At 43.7% G+C, this 17,470-nt stretch overlaps 1 protein-coding gene across 4 annotated transcripts in view; it reads left to right on the top strand.

Moving 5' to 3' along the window:
- The window catches only part of LOC123998604 (cytospin-B-like), a 187,965-nt gene that overhangs the window by 104,325 nt on the left and 66,170 nt on the right, over positions 1–17,470 (top strand). For all 4 annotated transcript variants that reach the window (XM_046303616.1, XM_046303618.1, XM_046303617.1 and 1 more), the window contains 2 exons: positions 9,004–10,535; positions 15,243–15,450. In XM_046303616.1, coding sequence (XP_046159572.1) covers positions 9,004–10,535; positions 15,243–15,450 — 1,740 coding nt within the window. The remainder of the gene's footprint in view (positions 1–9,003; positions 10,536–15,242; positions 15,451–17,470) is intronic.

The following is a 17,470-nucleotide window of genomic DNA, read 5'->3' as shown; positions in this document are numbered from 1 at the left end:
AAAGTTGGCCTTTGATAAGTAGAAAAACAATGCTAGAGTCTGTGTTTCTTGGCTAACTCATAGTTGGCAGTATTTCTGCTAGAAGAGTTAGGATGATGATTGTAATTGTTGTCTGATGTTTGTCTGATGATGGAACCAAAGGAACCGTTAGTCTTTAAAAGAACATAAATACTATTTGAATCAAGGTCTGGAGGATGATATGTCCCTTGGACTGTGACAGCTAGTGTTAACGTTTGCCTCCCCTGTCCCTGACTGACTGACCATCCTGGCTAACCATTTCCTGTATCACAGTGACGCATATGGAAACCCCACTGTGAGTCTGTCTTCCGCACCAGCAAGAAGAGTGGAATGCCTGTGTGAGCACAGGGCCTGAGAGATAAGCTCCAGTTTACCCAGTCACTCCCCATCCCGTCCTGTCTAGTCTGGTCACAGATCTGTTTGTGCCATCTTGCCAACTCCTGTGTTGAGTTGCCAAGACAGCACAAACATATCTGGGACCACCAGGCTATGTCCTGTCCAGTTGCTGCTTGGACAACAGGAAACCCCAGACAGAGAGAGAGATGGATATTCTTTTTTATCTGACTGCTCTGTACCCCCCACGTCCACCTGACTGGAAAACATTAGACTGCACTTCCTGGAACTCCAGAGGGGGCGGGTTAGGGGTGGAAATGAGACGTGTGTGTGTGTGTGCACACACGTGTGTGGTGTGGAAATGAGACTGAGAGAGATTCTTTCCCTTTCAAAGGTCATGAATTCCTTCGTGATAGCAGTCAGCCACTGACTGACGGTACCACTGTGCCATTGCAGATGCCAACGGTTCTGACACTTGACCGGCCTGACTGGCCCCGGCCACTTATCTGTCATCGTCACTCCCTCTCCTGTCCCCCCGTGTAAATGAAATTAAAGATGGCTGGGCTGGGGGCTGCCTTTCCTTCCCCTCACAATGCAGCCTGTTACCTCTTGGCTGCTGGCTTGGCTGGCTGGTAACGCTGGTGTCCAGAAGCCACTGAGCCACACGTCCCCTGCCGATCTGTGATTTCAAACCTCATCTTCATTGAAAAGATAGATATGGACCAGAGTGCATTATTGTGATGAGGTACTCATACTGTGTGTTATTAATTAATTAAGCAATTAGTTAATGTAAACAAAGCAATAATTTCCGATTATTTCAGGAAGCCATTTCAACAGGACTCGAGATCAGAAGTGGGGTTACTAACAATGGTTCTCTCTGTGTGGACATGTGTTTTCTGGCATGTCAGCAGTATTCTGTGTAGAAACATGAATGTTTTAAGTTAAAAGTTGGAGTTTGGGTTAATGACTTTGGTCAAGCCTGTTGATCTTGGCTTCCAATGCTGGCTTCATTTGGCCGCCTGCAATCTAAATCCTGTTACTGTGGCTTCTCCTCCAAAACTCCCTATCCTGCAATGATTAGTCCATGATTCACTATTGTGAATATTACTTTCTTACCAAATGAGCACAAAAAAGAAAACTCTTGTCACAAAATGTTGTGTAGCCTTTCTCAACATTAGTTCCTCAACATGACCGAAAGCCCATTCTACTTGGCAGCAGTATTTATCTTTCTTTCCAAAGCTAATGTTTCACATTATTTACACTTTGCTATCAATGAGAGCCAGTCTCCAGAGGTTGTTGGAGGATTTACACATGGCCAAAAATATGTTGACAACTGCTCGTCGAACGTCTCATTCCAAAATCATGGTCATTAATATGGAGTTGGTCCCGCTTTGCTGTTATAACAGCCTCCACTCTTCTGGGAAGGCGTTCCACTAGATGTTGGAACATTTCTTCAGAGACTTGCTAACATTCAGCCACAAGAGCATTAGTGAGGTTGGGCACTGATGTTGGGCGATTAGGCCTGTTTAGAATGTCAATGTATGCTGTAGTGTTAAGATTTCCCTTCACTGGAACTAAGGTTCCTAGCCCGAACCATGAAAAACAATCCCAGACCATTATTCCTTCTCCACCAAACTTTACAGATGGCACTATGCATTGGGGAAGGTAGTGTTCTCCTGGAATCCTCCAAACCTCCAGATTCATCTGTCAGACTGCCAGATGGTGAAGTGTGATTCATCACTCCAGAGAACGGGTTTCCACTGCTCCAGAGTCCAATAGCGGCAAGCTTTACACCACTCCAGCCGAACGCTTGGCATTGCGCATGGTGATCTTAGGCTTGTGTATGGCAGCTCGGCCATGGAAACCCATTTCATGAATTTCCAGACAAACAGTTATTCTGCTGACGTTGCTTCCAGAGGCAATTTGGAACTCATTAGTAATTGTTGCACCTGAGGACAGACAATTTTTACGCACAGCACTCTGTGGTCCTGTTCTGTGAGCTTGTGTGACCTACCAATTTGCGGCTGAGCCATTGTTGCACCTTGACGTTTCCACTTCACAATAACAGCACTTACAGTTGCCCGATGCAGCTTTAGTAGGCCATACATTTCACTAACTAACTTGTTGGAAAGGTGGCATCCTCTGACGGTGCCACGTTGAAATTTTGCTGCCAATGTTCGTCTATGGAGATAACATGAATGTGTGCTCGATTTTATATACCTGTCAGCAACGGGTGTGGCTGAAATAGCCGAATCCACTCATTTGAAGGGGTGTCCACATACTTTTTTATATATGTGATCGACCACCTCAAGTCGGTCTTATGTAGCAACATTTGAAATGGTATTTTTTACATTGGATAAAAGTAGAGACTCAGAGCTAGAAAATGGTATATCATACACAGCAGTTGAGGAACAATGGGAAAGTTGATAAGCTTGTAAACCCACTTCTTAGAAAATGGCCCTTGAATATTTGGTACACCTACTGGAGAGCTCTTCTTTGTCTGCACCCCTTCAGTATCGTTCACACCCTCTTAAGCCTTAGCCCCACCCATCTCTTTAAGGATTCACATGTGAGGCCATGTGGTAAACACACACTATATCAAATCAAATCTGTTTATTTGTCACATGCAGAGGATACAGAAGATGTAAACGGTACAGTGATAGTACTTGCATAGTAGCAAAAACAGAAAGTGTCAAGATAAAAAATATTTTATATTTTTAGATGACGCTTACCCGACACAATTGTCTAAATTGATGAGTCACGTGAAGGAAATGCCATAACCACCCCGCACCCACATCTAGCTAAGTGGAAGGGTCACTATTGTCTAGACATGTGCACATGTTCATGAAATACAATAGATGGCCTTAATCACGCCCATATACACCTGCTAATTTGATGGGTCATGTAATAAACCAGCCAAAGTAGAAACTTTTGTTTAGACATGTAGCTAGCTAGCTAAACAATGAACCGGCATAACCCCAACTCATAGTACTACCAATACAGACATTGTCATAGCTGTAGTATGAATCTGCAGGTGGTTAAACCTAACAAACTAGGGTCAATGTTAGCTAGTTAACATTAGGCTATAACTATCAATGCAAATGGTTTTCTGATTCAAATAATATTGTAACATAGATCATACACATGACTTTAACTAGCGATCCAGCAAGCTAACGTTTGCTAGCTAACAAACAGTACACTTTAACTTGCGATGAAAATTACTTTCTGACAAAATTAGAAACTTATCAGACTGGAGCCATTTAACTCATTTTGTTTGTAGCTACATCTTGTTTGGCCAGCTTTGTGTCAAGTCACTCCGGTTCATACTGACCGTGATGTGTGCAGAAAGTAGCCCGTCACTTTTTCCTTCTGATCTGTCGATAGCACCAGCTAAATGTAGGGCATCAATGATGGGAAAAGTAGCAAAACGTTTGTTGTTCTCGATGGCTAACGTTATATCATATAATGTTAGGTGCGGTAGGGCATCAGGGTAGCCTAGTGGTTAGAGTGTTGGACTAGTAACCGAAAGGTTGCAAGTTTAAACCCCCAAGCTGACAAGGTACAAATCTGTCGTTCTGCCCTGACCCACTGTTCCTAGGCCGTCATTGAAAATCAGAATTTGTTCTTAACTGACTTGCCTAGTTAAATAAAGGTAAAAAATAAATATATATTTTTTATAGGACTGTCAACACATACTGAACAGCTCACGTTATAGACAGACGCCTGCTACATGGCAGACCAATCCAAACTCATCTCCCGGCATGTCCAGCCCATGCATTATCTCAGCCAATCATGGCCAGTGGAAAGGTTCTTGTTTATTTCCATGGCTAAACCAACTAGGCTTGTAATTTAACAATTTTATGGATGAAATACTAGTTTGTTATTAAGGCATATGAAGGCATATGAAGTTCATATGCAAGAAAAAAAAACGTTATTTTTTTAATTATTTTTTTATAATGTTTACGTTCAAATGCTGCTCCTGTGAAGTAGTGACATGTGACATACGCCTAGTTTATTGAAACAAGTCATTCGCTATCTCTCTCCATATATTTTTTTTTATCTCTCTGTTACTTTCAGCCTTTCTCTCTCATCTCTCTTTTTCTTCCCCACTTTCTCTCTCTCTAACCATTTCAGTAACCCATAAAAATAAGGAGTTGTCATTGTCTGTCAAAGGTTTGGCAAGTCAGGCCCAGATAACTTTGGAGTCAGGAAGCGTTTGTCCCAACTGAGGATTTTAAATAGTTGGCTATTAATTCACAGCTTGTCTTCTTTGTGGTTTCCTTTAACTTCTTTTAAATTGTGAAACATATGGTGGATCATGAATACCCTGAAAGTAGGCTTAGCTAAGGGGTTTAGAAGTTATGGATGGTTTTATATGATGTGTTGGAAGAAAAAAGTCAAATCGGTCTATCTTCTGCACTGTATCAAACATGTTGATCTCAGCATAGATAAATGAGGCACTGAGGCTTTTCTTCAATGTTCTCCTTCCTATCACCCCCCTTTTATAGCCCAGCTAGCATCTGATAACTGGCACCTCTCCTGGATAAAGCATGCCTCTGCTCTCCTCTGAGATTGGCAGACTTTGATGAGGATAAGATTAGATGATTCCCATTGAGCAGCTGCTCTGTCTTGGCCTTGAGGCTGCATGGCCAACTGTGCCACTAACTATCACTGCCCATACCTGGCTCTATGTGAGACCGAACCCTCCTTTTGGACAGGGAAGGGTTGGCTACAGTAACGCTGAGAGAGAGAAAGAGTGAGAGAGCGAGAGAGAGAAAGAGAGTAAGAGAGAGAGAGAGGGTTCCATTGTTAGGCCTCTATATGAGATGTGGAATGAGAAATAAACTCGTATTTGTTTTCTTTCAAATACTTTGAGCGTTCAATTAAGCCTGTCTGCCAGATGGACGGGGTTTGCACATTTGGAACTATTCCATTGGCTCTAATGTGCCAGGCAAGCTCCATCAAGCACTATTTCAAATACTATTTGAACCCAGGTCTGGGGCCTCATTTGTAAACGTTGCGTATGCACAAAATATGCCCCAAAATATGTGTTAGCCAGTTTTCACGCAAAATTTGCCATTTATAAAAACTGAATTTGACATGAGAATGTGCTTATCCTCCCCGCACACTGTAGACCATGGGTACGCACATTTTCTAGTGGTTGAAGTCTTGCATTGCAAGAAGGCAAAAGAAGCCTAGTAGTAGCCTTGTGCAAATGGAGAATATATGATGACATTCTTATTTATAACAAAAAACAGGTAGTTAAATATAATAACAATATTTAATAATTTGCCCGTTAGTAAGAAGAGATCAAAAATCTCGAAATCTTTATTTTATCTTTGCATTCTAAAATAATTTGAAATAGGTATATTAAAACTCCTCCCCTTTTCTGACTGTGATGGTTTCATAGGCAACTCTTGAAATAGCCTATAGGCCTACAACAATTTTGGATAGGCTACCATTCATCCCTTCTCTCATTTATTGGACCTACTTCACACTAGTAAATAGATCCAGCTATTTGAAGTATTTTGCTCATTGCGATCCAATCTGAAGCACAGTTAAACGATCGAACAAACGTTTCACCTTTTCCATTGACATTTGTAGGCTTTACATTTGTTTTTTTATAATCACGGTTTCCGATTTCGGTTTCAATCATTTTTTCAAATGTTAAATGCACTATGCATTATGTGGGTTGAATTCTGTAACAACACAGAATAAAACAATTTATAAAGTCCCACGATGGTAGTGACCGCCCATTACGGCTCACTTGTTAACCATCATTTATTCACTTTACTTTTATAAAATATTTCAGTTATTGTGTAGTATATATTACATTTGTTTTATTTGATGACTTTATTATTTCATTCCAAGTAATCATCTCCATAGAGCTGCTGCGTCTGCTGTCTGACAAAATCCCTATTTTGTAGTTCTTCAAAGTAAATAAGGCATACTTTTTTCTACATGTATTTTCATGTAGAGATACCTCACGAAGCAACAGTTATTCTCTATTTCACCTCACTATCCATACAAGAAATGACCAGGTGCATCTCTCATTTAATTGGGCCTATTAGATAGGCTATTAGAATTTGAAGTTTTTGCTCTCACCTTTGCATTCGACAGGGACCGTGGTTTATGACATACAATAGGATTTAACAGCTGAACAGGCAGTTGATCTTTTGCATTGAAGTGTGTAGGCTACCACTGTAAGAAGGCCTTCTGCAGTAAAAAAAAAATGTATGCAATGTTTCAGAATACGCTGTCAGTGCAGCATATTTAGGTTTGGGAAAAAGTAAATGTAACACATTATTGAATTCCAACAATATGTTTACAGGTCCACCAAAAATGTGCTATTGTGTTCCAGCCAGCCTTCCTTTCTCTGTATTGTATTTTAATGTACTATAAATGTTTACGTACGTATTAGTTGGCTTGTTTTGCACACAGATTTATGTCATGGCTATGTGCACAGGGACAAGCTGTAGTGAAGTCATGGTAAACGGGAGGTGAGTCCTCCCAACGAGGAGTGAGTTTATACAGTCCATATGGGTTTTATTCAGTTGGACTGGGAAGTAGAAGGAGAGCGTTACTGTATGTGGGGGCTGTGAATGGGAGATGTCCCAGAGTCCCACTTCAACTCCAAACATTAGTCATCTTAATGGAAACGGACTGAGCTTAAGCACATCTGTCTCTGTCTCATTCACTCTCCTTTTATTCATCTATCCCTCTCTTTCACTTTCCTTCTGTTACTCTTCCTCTATATGTTATATAATAAGAATAAGAGCAATTGTGTGTGTGTGTGTGTGTGTGTGTGTGTGTGTGTGTGTGTGTGTGTGTGTGTGCGTGCGTGCGTGCGTGCGTGCGTGCGTGCGTGTGTGTGTGTCAGTCTGTCAGTCTGTCAGTTTCTGTTAATACACATACCGTACATGCATCCCCAAACATCTTAATATGCCAATCTGTAATGTATTATGATGTAGTCGTTTTTTAACCTAACACAACTGATTTCATCACAGTCTTTATTCATAAACAAGTAGCTGTTAAAATGTTAAAATCTTCCATGTGATAATACATAATTTAGGTGTGTATGGCCTCATTCTGTCTGTAGTGGATGCATCCACTGTAAAAATGCACAGAAAAGTAAGTGATTATAGATTTTTAATGGCAGCCTGGGATCTTGGCAAAGCAAAGGCTAGTCCACTGGGAAATACACTAGAGTTCACTTGACCTGACTGATTGAGAACCAATGCATAGTTGATTAATGGGCATTTAAATGACTGGCTTTTGCTTGCTCTCACTCAAGCGGAGTAGTTAGGTCCTTATTTTTTGACTGAAGGCAAACCGCAATGTCTGTCTGCAGTCACTCTGTGTGCCAGCCAATCTGCCATGTTATTTTTTATAGATTTGATATTTAATGTTTTACTGGAACTATTTGTCATTTTATTGTGATTTTATTTTATTATGAAAAGAAAGTGTCCAGCGTCCTTGCTTGTGTGTGTGTGTGTGTGTGTGTCATTTTTATTTTTGCAAGCTGAGCAATTTATGATTGTGTTGTTGTAAAAAGAAAGCACACCGAGTTCCGAGCTCCTTGCTTTATATAGAAGCATAGTTGAGTGCTGATAAAGTAAGTTAGGTCTCTGACTCCTTTCTCTGTGGTCCTGGCCTCAGCAACACTCTCCTTTGCATCCACAGAACCCCACTTTAAGAATGCTAAACCATGCTGTGCCCCTGAGATTGTCTGAGCCTTGGCAGACTTGGCAGGCACAGCCAGCCCGTACAAAGGGGTGATAGTCCCTGCAAAGTGCCCATCAATGGAGAAGTGCTTTAAGAGCCCAGAGGGGTGTAGGATTTCCATTCCAAATGAGCCCAGACTATTTGTTTGAGTGTGTGTTTGTTTGTAGGTGTGGATGTGAGCCAACGTGCCAGTGTATCTTGAATGTTTTGTGTTTGTGCGAGTGTGGATGTGTGTGTTGTTTATGGGGTTATACAGAATCCTGGTCTATCTCTTCTTGCCCAGGCTGTGCAGTAGTCTGTGCCCTCTGGAGTTGATGGCAGTCAGTCTAGTGTGTCATCAACACAGCGCTCTTTTTGTGTCTGTCCACTGACTGGGCTGCTTTGTGCTGGAACGTTCCATGTGTCCCGGACCATTCCTGGTCATCCCTGGTAACAAGAACCCCCTGTGTCTGTGTTGCTGTTTGCTGATAATTTTAAAACAAACAATAAAAGCCTTTCAGATGGCGCCCTGCTCACGCGGGCGATGAATCAGTAAAAGCTCTTCGTATTTGAGAGAGAGAAGTCTGGAAAGCCATCCGGGGCCTGTGGACCCACTGGAATGCTATTAGGCGGAGGAAGCCTTCAATGGCCACAGTAACACAGACACAGTGCCAACCAGCCAGCCATTCAGCCATCAAAACAAATAAATGATCTATGAATATTGTTGAATGATTGACCCCTGTTGATGACAATTGCAACACCTGATGATGACAATTGCAACAACATATTATCACTGCTTCACAATAGAGCTTCAGTCTGAGTGGGAAATTGTTTCTATTGAATGGTAAGGACATTACAGGCATTAGTCCAAAGCATTACCACTTTACTAGTGGCCTTTCAAAAAGAAAGCAGCAGACTCTGAATGTGTGTTTTGATCATCTTTTTCAGGTGTCCAATCAGGATCCAAGAAGTCTGGTATCCCTACCCCCAGGGAGATTCCTCCCACCATGACCCGGGACCGTGTGTCGCTGAGGGACCAGCTGCGGACCTCCACGACCAAGAAGATGGTCCCCAGCGCCAGCACCTCCAGCCTGGCCACCCTGGCAGCCAAGCACCAGCGTGGCTCCACCACCACAAAGCCCAGGGTGGACGCTGAGGGCTCGGAGAGAGGCTTCATGGAGTGCCAGGTGAAGGAGCTTCTGGCCGAGGCCAAGGCCAAGGAGTTTGAAATCAGCAAGCTGAGGATAGAGCTGCAGCGCTGCCGGGGGAAAGCCTCGTTGTCTTCATCCCCCTCGCCTCACAACACACCCTCCACCCCACCTGAGGGTGCCCCCGATCAAGGCCAAGGTCTATCCCAGCAGGCCACTGATGCCCAGGCCCTGGTGGGGGAGCTGAGGGAGAAGAACGGGAAGTTCCAGAGGGAGCTGGCGGCTCTGAGGGAGGAGAACCAGGCCCTGAAGGAGAAGCTTCTCTCCCTAGAAACTTTGCCTGCCTCTCCTCTGTCCAACAACACTACCACCACCACCAGCCCCTCCAAGCCCTCCGTCAACGGCCTCCCCTCAGAAAACAACACTAGTCCCCCAGCCAAGTCACCCACACCCAGCCCGCTCAAAACCTCAGTCTCCTCCGGCAGTGACATCACCAAGGGCTCGCCCTCTCCGGACTCCTCAGAGTTTGAGAAGATCCCGTCGCAGTCTGACTCAGTGAGTAGCAGTGGTGTAGGGGTGGGGAAGGGTCCGGGTCGCGACCCCTCAGTGGAGAGCCTGACGGAGCAGATCCAGAAGATGGAGGAAAGTCAGCACAGCACGGCAGAGGAGCTCCAGGCAACACTACAGGAGCTGGCCGACCAACAGCAGGTGGTTCAGGAGCTGACGGCTGAGAATGAGCGCCTGGCCGAGAAGAAGGACCTCCTACAGACGTCGCTGCAGCAGCAGAGGGAGAGGGTAGAGTTGCTGGCCCAGAAGAATGAGGCCCTGGCCGGGAAGCTGCAGGACGAGTCCCGGGCAGCTGAGCTGGAGCAGCGCTACACTGACCTGGTGGAGAGCTCTCACTCAGAGAGGGAGAAGCTGGTGGACATCCAGCAGCAGCTGACGGGGAGCCTGAGGACCCTGGAAGAGGAGCACCAGGAAACCCAGGGGCAGGTGAGGTCCCTCAGGCAGGAGAGGGATGACCTCCAGGGCCGGCTGGAGAAGGAGGTGGAGGCCGGGGGTGAGATGACGCGGGCGGCTGAGGAACATAGGGCTGCAACGGATGCCCTGAGGGTGGAGAACGGACGGCTCAAAGCCCAGGTGGACCTAGAGAGACAGAAGGTTGGGGAGCTGAAGGCCATGCAGAGTGCTGGGGACAGCACAGAGCTGCAGAGGCTGCTGAAGGCGGCCCATTCTGAGAGAGACAGACTGGAGGGGGAGGTAACAGAGCTACGGCAGGAGCTGCTACAGGCCCAGACTGACACTGAACACGCACAGGGACTGTTGTCCAAGGTGGGTGGGACACCAAGCCATATAGAATAGAATAGAGTAGAAACATTATTACTCACTAAGGTGGGTGGAATACCAATTTGCATCTCATCCTCGAGCAGTCGGGGTGAGAAATGGGTGCGAGGCGGGGTTCTGTGGAGTTATTTAAGATACTCTTTAGGTAGGGTTTCAGATGTTTTCAGAAGATGGGCAGGGACTTTCTTGCCCTAGCTTTAGGGGGAAGCTGGTTCCACCAATAGAGTGCCAGGACAGAGCTTTGACTGGGCTGAGCGGGAGCTGCCCTCCCGTAGGGGTGGGAGTGCCAAGAGACCAGAGGATCAAATCAAAACAAATCAAATCGAATTTTATTTGTCACATACACATGGTTAGCAGATGTTAATGCGAGTGTAGCGAAATGCTTGTGCTTCTAGTTCCGACAATGCAGTGATAACCAACAAGTAATCTAACTAACAATTCCAAAACTACTGTCTTATACACAGTGTAAGGGGATAAGGAACATGTACATAAGGATATATGAATGAGTGATGGTACAGAGCAGCATACAGTAGATGGTATCGAGTACAGTATATACATATGAGATGAGTGTGTAGACAAAGTAAACAAAGTGGCATAGTTAAAGTGGCTAGTGATACATGTGTTACATAAGGATGCAGTCGATGATGTAGAGTACAGTATATACATATGCATATGAGATGAATAATGTAGGGTAAAAAAAAAAACATGCAGAACGAAGTGCTCGGGTTGGGGAGTAGGGTTTGAGCATAGCCTGAAGGTAAGGAGGGGCAGTTCCTCTTGCTGCTCCATAGGCAAGCACCATGGTCTTGTAGTGGATACAAGCTTCCTACACAATACCTCATCTGCCATGATGGTTTGAATTAGGACAAATATTGTATTGCTAATGAAGACAGGCTTTGTGGCTTTAGTTCAGCACTTTCCCTCACCACTCTCCAACGTATGAACTCATGTTCTATGAAAAATTGTTTTCATCTGCTTATAGGATCAGAGAGCTTGAGTGAGCAGTGGTTTTCCCCCACAACACCACACGTCAGCAGCCTGGGCTGTGTGGGTTTGGGGTACCTTCTGTGGTTGTTGATGTGAACACGGGGTGTGTCCTAGTCAGCTGCCTCTGACTGATGTCATAACTATTTGACTCTACACTGGGGTGGTCCAGTCAGGGCAGACCTGGGTTCATACAGTATTTGTTTTCTTTCAAATACTTTTGCCCCGTTTCATTGATCCTGCCTGTTGCAATGGAACCAATGGAATAGTCCCAAATGTTGAAATGCTGACCATCTGGCACACGTTGAATCAAACATTAAAACTATTTGAAAGAAAATAAATCCTATCTGAACCCTGGCAGGTTAAGTCGAGTGACATATGACTCAGGCTTCTGGCTCCTGACAAACGGGTGTGAGGGCGAGGCCGGTAAATAATGACTTCAGTCACTAACGTCATGCTCTACATACTGTAAGAAGACGTGCTGTGGAGAATGCATTGTGTCATCAATATCTTTTTTTAATACAATACATCATGCCTGGGGGCTTTCACAGTATGTGAACCAGTAACCCAGCATGTATTGTAGCCTATGATGGAGCTGTACAGATGTAGGATCTTCATTTCAAATCGAATTTCATTAATCACATGGTTCGTAAACAACAGGTGTAGACTAACAGTGAAATGCTTAATTAGGGCCCAACAATGCAGAGAGAAAGAAAATAGAAAAAGTATAGAAAAAATCAAATGTAATAATACAAGTAATAATAAATACACAATGAATAACAATAACTTGGCTATATCCAAAGGGTACCAGTACCATGTCGATATGCAGGGGTACGAGGACATTGAGGTATATATGTAAATATCCAGTGCATTCGGAAAGTACATTACAGCCGTATTCTAATATTGATTAAATAGCTTTTACAGGTTTTTACACATTTTTGCAACTGAAATATTACATTTACATAAATATTCAGACCCTTTACTCAATACTTTGTTGAAGCAATTTTGGTATCGATCATAGTCTTCTTCTTGTGTATGACGATATAAGCTTTGCACAAGCTTTGCACACCTGTATTTGTGGAGTTTCTCCCATTCTTCTCTGCAGATCCTCTCAAGCTCTGTCAGGTTGTATGGGGAGCATTGCTGCACAAATTTGAACATAAAGTGGAAAAAGTCAAGGGGTTTGAATACTTTCCGAATGCACTGTAACTAAGATTAAGTGACAGGTAATAAACAGTAGTAGCAGCGTATGTGAAGAGTCAAAAAAGGTTAGTGCAAAAAAGGTCAATGCAGATAGTCTGGGTAGCTATTTGGATAACTATTTAACTAACTATTTAGCAGTCTTATGCCTTCGGGGTAGAAGCTTTTCAGAGTCCTGTTGGTTCCAGACTTGGTGTGTTGGTATTGCTTGCCGTGCGGTAGTAGAGAAAACAGTCTATGATTTGGGTGGCTGGTGTCTTTGACAATTTTTAGGGCCTTCCTCTGACACCACCTGGTATAGAGGTCTGAATGGCAGGACACTCTGTAGCGCCTTGTGATTGGATGCCAAGCAGTTGCCATACCAACGTGGTGATGCAGCACGTCAAGATTCTCTCAATGGTGCAGCTGTAGAACTTTCTGAGGATCTGAGGACCCATGCCAAATCTTTTAAATCTCCTGAGGGAGAAGAGGTGTTGTCGTGCCCTCTTCACAACTGTGTTGGTGTGTGGACCATGATAGGTCCTTAGTGATGTGGACACCTGCTCCAGTACAGCCCCTTCAATGTGAATGAGGGTGTGCTCGGCCCTCCGTTTCCTGTAGTCCACAATCAGCTCCTTTGTCTTGCTGACGTTGAGGGAGAGGTTGTTGTCCTGGCACCACACTGCCAGGTCATTGACCTCCTCTCAAAAGACACTGGGAGACAAATTTACCTTTCAGCAGGACAATTTCCTAAAACACAAGGCCAAATATACACTGGAGTTGCTTACCAAGACAACCTTAAATGTTCCTGAGTTGCCTAATTACAGTTTTGAGTTAAATCAGCTTGAAAATGTATGGAAAGACTGGAAAATGGCTGTCTACCAATGATCAACAACCAACTTAACAGAGCTTGAATACTTTTTTAAAGGATAATGTGTGAATATTGTATGTACAATCCAGGTATGTAAAGCTCTTAGAGACTTATCCAGAAAGATTCACAGCTGTAATCGCTACCAAAGCTGATTCTATCATGTATTGACTCAGGGTGTTGTAACACTTATCTAATTAAGTTATATTAGTGGGGGTTTTTCCATTAATTAAAAAATATTGTATTTTGTATAGATCATTGACAAAAAATGACATTTAAATCCATTTTAATTCCACTTTGTAACGCAACAAAATTAGAAATAAGTCAAGGGTTGTGAGTTCTTTCTGAAGAAACTGTATATTATCAATGTCCTTGTTCAGCCACGACTCTGAGAAACACAGTATATTACAGTTCTTCAGGTCCCGTTGATACAGTAGGATAGTCTCGAACAGAGCTCGTCCAGTTGGTTCTCCAGTGTTTGTACGGTCGCCAATTGAATTCAGGGTAGAGGCGGTTTATGTACTCGTCGACATAGTTTCATCAGGTAGCCCTCACGTTGACCTCTCTTGCGCCGCCTTTTTCGAGTCTCGGGACTAGGGTCTGGTCCAGAGTGAGCATTATGTCCTGCGCCTCTGACTCATTGAAGTAGAAATCTTCATCCAAATTGAGGTTAGTGATCACTGTTCTCATGTCAAGAAGCTCTTTTCGGTCATTGGAAACGATGGCGGAAACTTTTGGTACAAAAAAACACACACAATGATAGGGTTGGTCAAGAGCCCGATAAACGGCTGCTTTCCATTGCAGTGTCATTTTAGATAATTTGAGCCAGTTTTCTACAGTAGGAATAATCCTGCAGCAACAGGAAATGTGAATTATTATGTGGATTATAATCTATTTACATTTTTCTAAGGGTTGATAGATTTTTTCAAGTCTGAAATTGAAAAGTGGAAATTACAAACTTAAAACCTCAATGCTATCAGATTGGCTTTAGAGGAGTTCCTACTAAACTCTTGTGCCAATGAGTCTCTGTGGACACTGGCAGGGCTGACGTCCAACAGCTTTTAACAGCTTTTTATCTTTTATTACGTCAGACTACAATAGAGTATTAGCAGTTACAGGCAGAGTGTCATACAGATCTAAGGCTGTGGTTACAATAAGGGATGTGTCACTGTCAGTTATGTTAAGTGATACGCACACATGCCCAGACTTGAGGACGTCTGGTGGTTTAGATGTGTTAATGGTTAAGTAACCCTTAATTATCTAGTGATTAGGCAAAGATGTATGAATTAACTGTCTAATACAATCACAAAACTTCTGAGGACATGGAATGATAAATGAAGTACAATAGGCCTAATTATGTCGAACCTCTGCAGTCACACCTGCTTTATGTAAAGGCCTTTTGTATTCTCCTTTCATCTTTAATGTAAAGGTAACAGGTACATGAACGGACATTGAAAAAGAGGGTACACTGTCACTACAGACACAGGGCCATCTTATGGTGGCAGCCAACAGGACACCTGTAGAAAGAGGCCTGTTGAAGGATGTTTGGACTAACCAATCAGGCCATCTCTTAAATGGCTCTATGTGTGATAACCAATCAGGTCATCTCTTACTATGTCTCGCCATGTGACTAACCAATCAGATCATCTCTTACTATGTCCCAGGCTGAGGCTGAGTGCAAGCAGGTGGCAGAGCGAGCCGTAAGGCTTGAGGAAGCGCTGAGTGGCCAGGTCAGTGCCCTGGAGAAGGGGGGACAGCAGGCCGACAGCCAAATCAAGGACCTGAAGGAGACCATCTTTGAGCTGGAGGACCAGGTGGAGCAGCAGAGAGCCGTCCACCTCCACACCAACCAGACCATCCTGGACCTAGAGCGTACGTTCCCTAATTAGTGTATACAGTGGGGCAAAAAAGTATTTAGTCAGCCACCAATTGTGCAAGTTCTCCCACTTAAAAAGATGAGAGAGGCCTATAATTTTCATCATATGTACACTTCAACTATGACAGACAAAATGAGGAGAAAAAATCCAGAAAATCACATTGTAGGATTTTTTATGAATTTATTTGCAAATTATGGTGGAAAATAAGTATTTGGTCACCTACAAACAAGCAAGATTTCTGGCTCTCACAGACCTGTAACTTCTTCTTTAAGAGGATCCTCTGTCCTCCACTCGTTACCTGTATTAATGGCACCTGTTGCCTACCATCAGTAACACACTACGCCGCCAGGGACTCAAATCCTGCAGTGCCAGACGTGTCCCCCTGCTTAAACCAGTACATGTCCAGGCCCATCTGAAGTTTGCTAGAGAGCATTTGGATGATCCAGAAGAAGATTGGGAGAATGTCATATGGTCAGATGAAACCAAAATATAACTTTTTTGGTAAAAACTCAACTCGTCGTGTTTGGAGGACAAAGAATGCTGAGTTGCATCCAAAGAACACCATACCTACTGTGAAGCATGGGGGTGGAAACATCATGCTTTGGGGCTGTTTTTCTGCAAAGGGACCAGGACGACTGATCCGTGTAAAGGAAAGAATGAATGGGGCCATGTATAGTGATATTTTGAGTGAAAACCTCCTTCCATCAGCAAGTGCATTGAAGATGAAACGTGGCTGGGTCTTTCAGCATGACAATGATCCCAAACACACCGCCCGGGCAACGAAGGAGTGGCTTCGTAAGAAGCATTTCAAGGTCCTGGAGTGGCCTAGCCAGTCTCCAGATCTCAACCCCATAGAAAATCTTTGGAGGGAGTTGAAAGTCTGTGTTGCCCAGCAACAGCCCCAAAACATCACTGCTCTAGAGGAGATCTGCATGGAGGAATGGGCCAAAATACCAGCAACAGTGTGTGGGAACCTTGTGAAGACTTACAGAAAACGTTTGACCTCTGCCATTACCAACAAAGGGTATATAACAAAGTATTGAGATAAACTTTTGTTATTGACCAAATTTTTATTTTTTATTTTACCTTTATTTAACCAGGCAAGTCAGTTAAGAACATATTCTTATTTTCAATGACGGCCTGGGAACAGTGGGTTAACTGCCTGTTCAGGGGCAGAACACAGATGTGTACCTTGTCAGCTCGGGGGTTTGAACTCGCAACCTTCCGGTTACTAGTCCAACGCTCTAACCACTAGGCTACGCTGCCGCCACCATCATTTGCAAATAAATTCATAAAAATAAATAATAAAAATCCTACAATGTGATTTTCAGTTGTTTTTTTAAATGTTGTCTGTCATAGTTGAAGTGTACCTATGATGAAAATTACAGGCCTCTCTCATCTTTTTAAGTGGGAGAACTTGCACAATTGGTGGCTGACTAAATACTTTTTTGCCCCACTGTATATCACCAGTCTTCTACTACTCTACCACCTCCATCCTGGACCTGGAGAGTACAACTGTCATCCACTGTCCTCAACCTAACCTCAGGGGTTTTTACTTATTACAGAAGCACAGCACTCCTTAAACACATAGGGCCGGTTTCCCGGACCAAGATTAAGCCAACACCTGGACTAAATAGCATGTGCTCAAAATGTTAAAAAATGTCCAGGAATGGGCTTATTCAGAGTATATCACCAGTGTCGCTCTGTTTGAGGGGAGCAGGAAGGTCTCTCGGCTGGGGCTGACAAATTGGAGCTGCTGTCTGAAGAACCAAATCTACTGCTGAGCTCCACTACATTGACAGATACAGATGTCTGAGTACTGGCCTGGCAGGGCTTTCCACTGATTCACTGTGACCTTACAGGTTGGCTGGCTGGCTTCTGGCTAGCTGGTTAGGTCTATTAGAGGCTCTCTCCCACTGAGCCCTTAATGCTACTCTATTCTACATGCAGATTGTCTCCCTACCATGATCCTCAGCACAGCAGACAGACAGACAGACAGACAGACAGACGCAGGC

This window comes from Oncorhynchus gorbuscha, linkage group LG16, assembly GCF_021184085.1.
Source record: "Oncorhynchus gorbuscha isolate QuinsamMale2020 ecotype Even-year linkage group LG16, OgorEven_v1.0, whole genome shotgun sequence".
NCBI lineage: Eukaryota > Metazoa > Chordata > Actinopteri > Salmoniformes > Salmonidae > Oncorhynchus > Oncorhynchus gorbuscha.
Note: the sequence above shows the minus strand (reverse complement) of the source record. Positions and strands in the feature narration are given on the sequence as shown.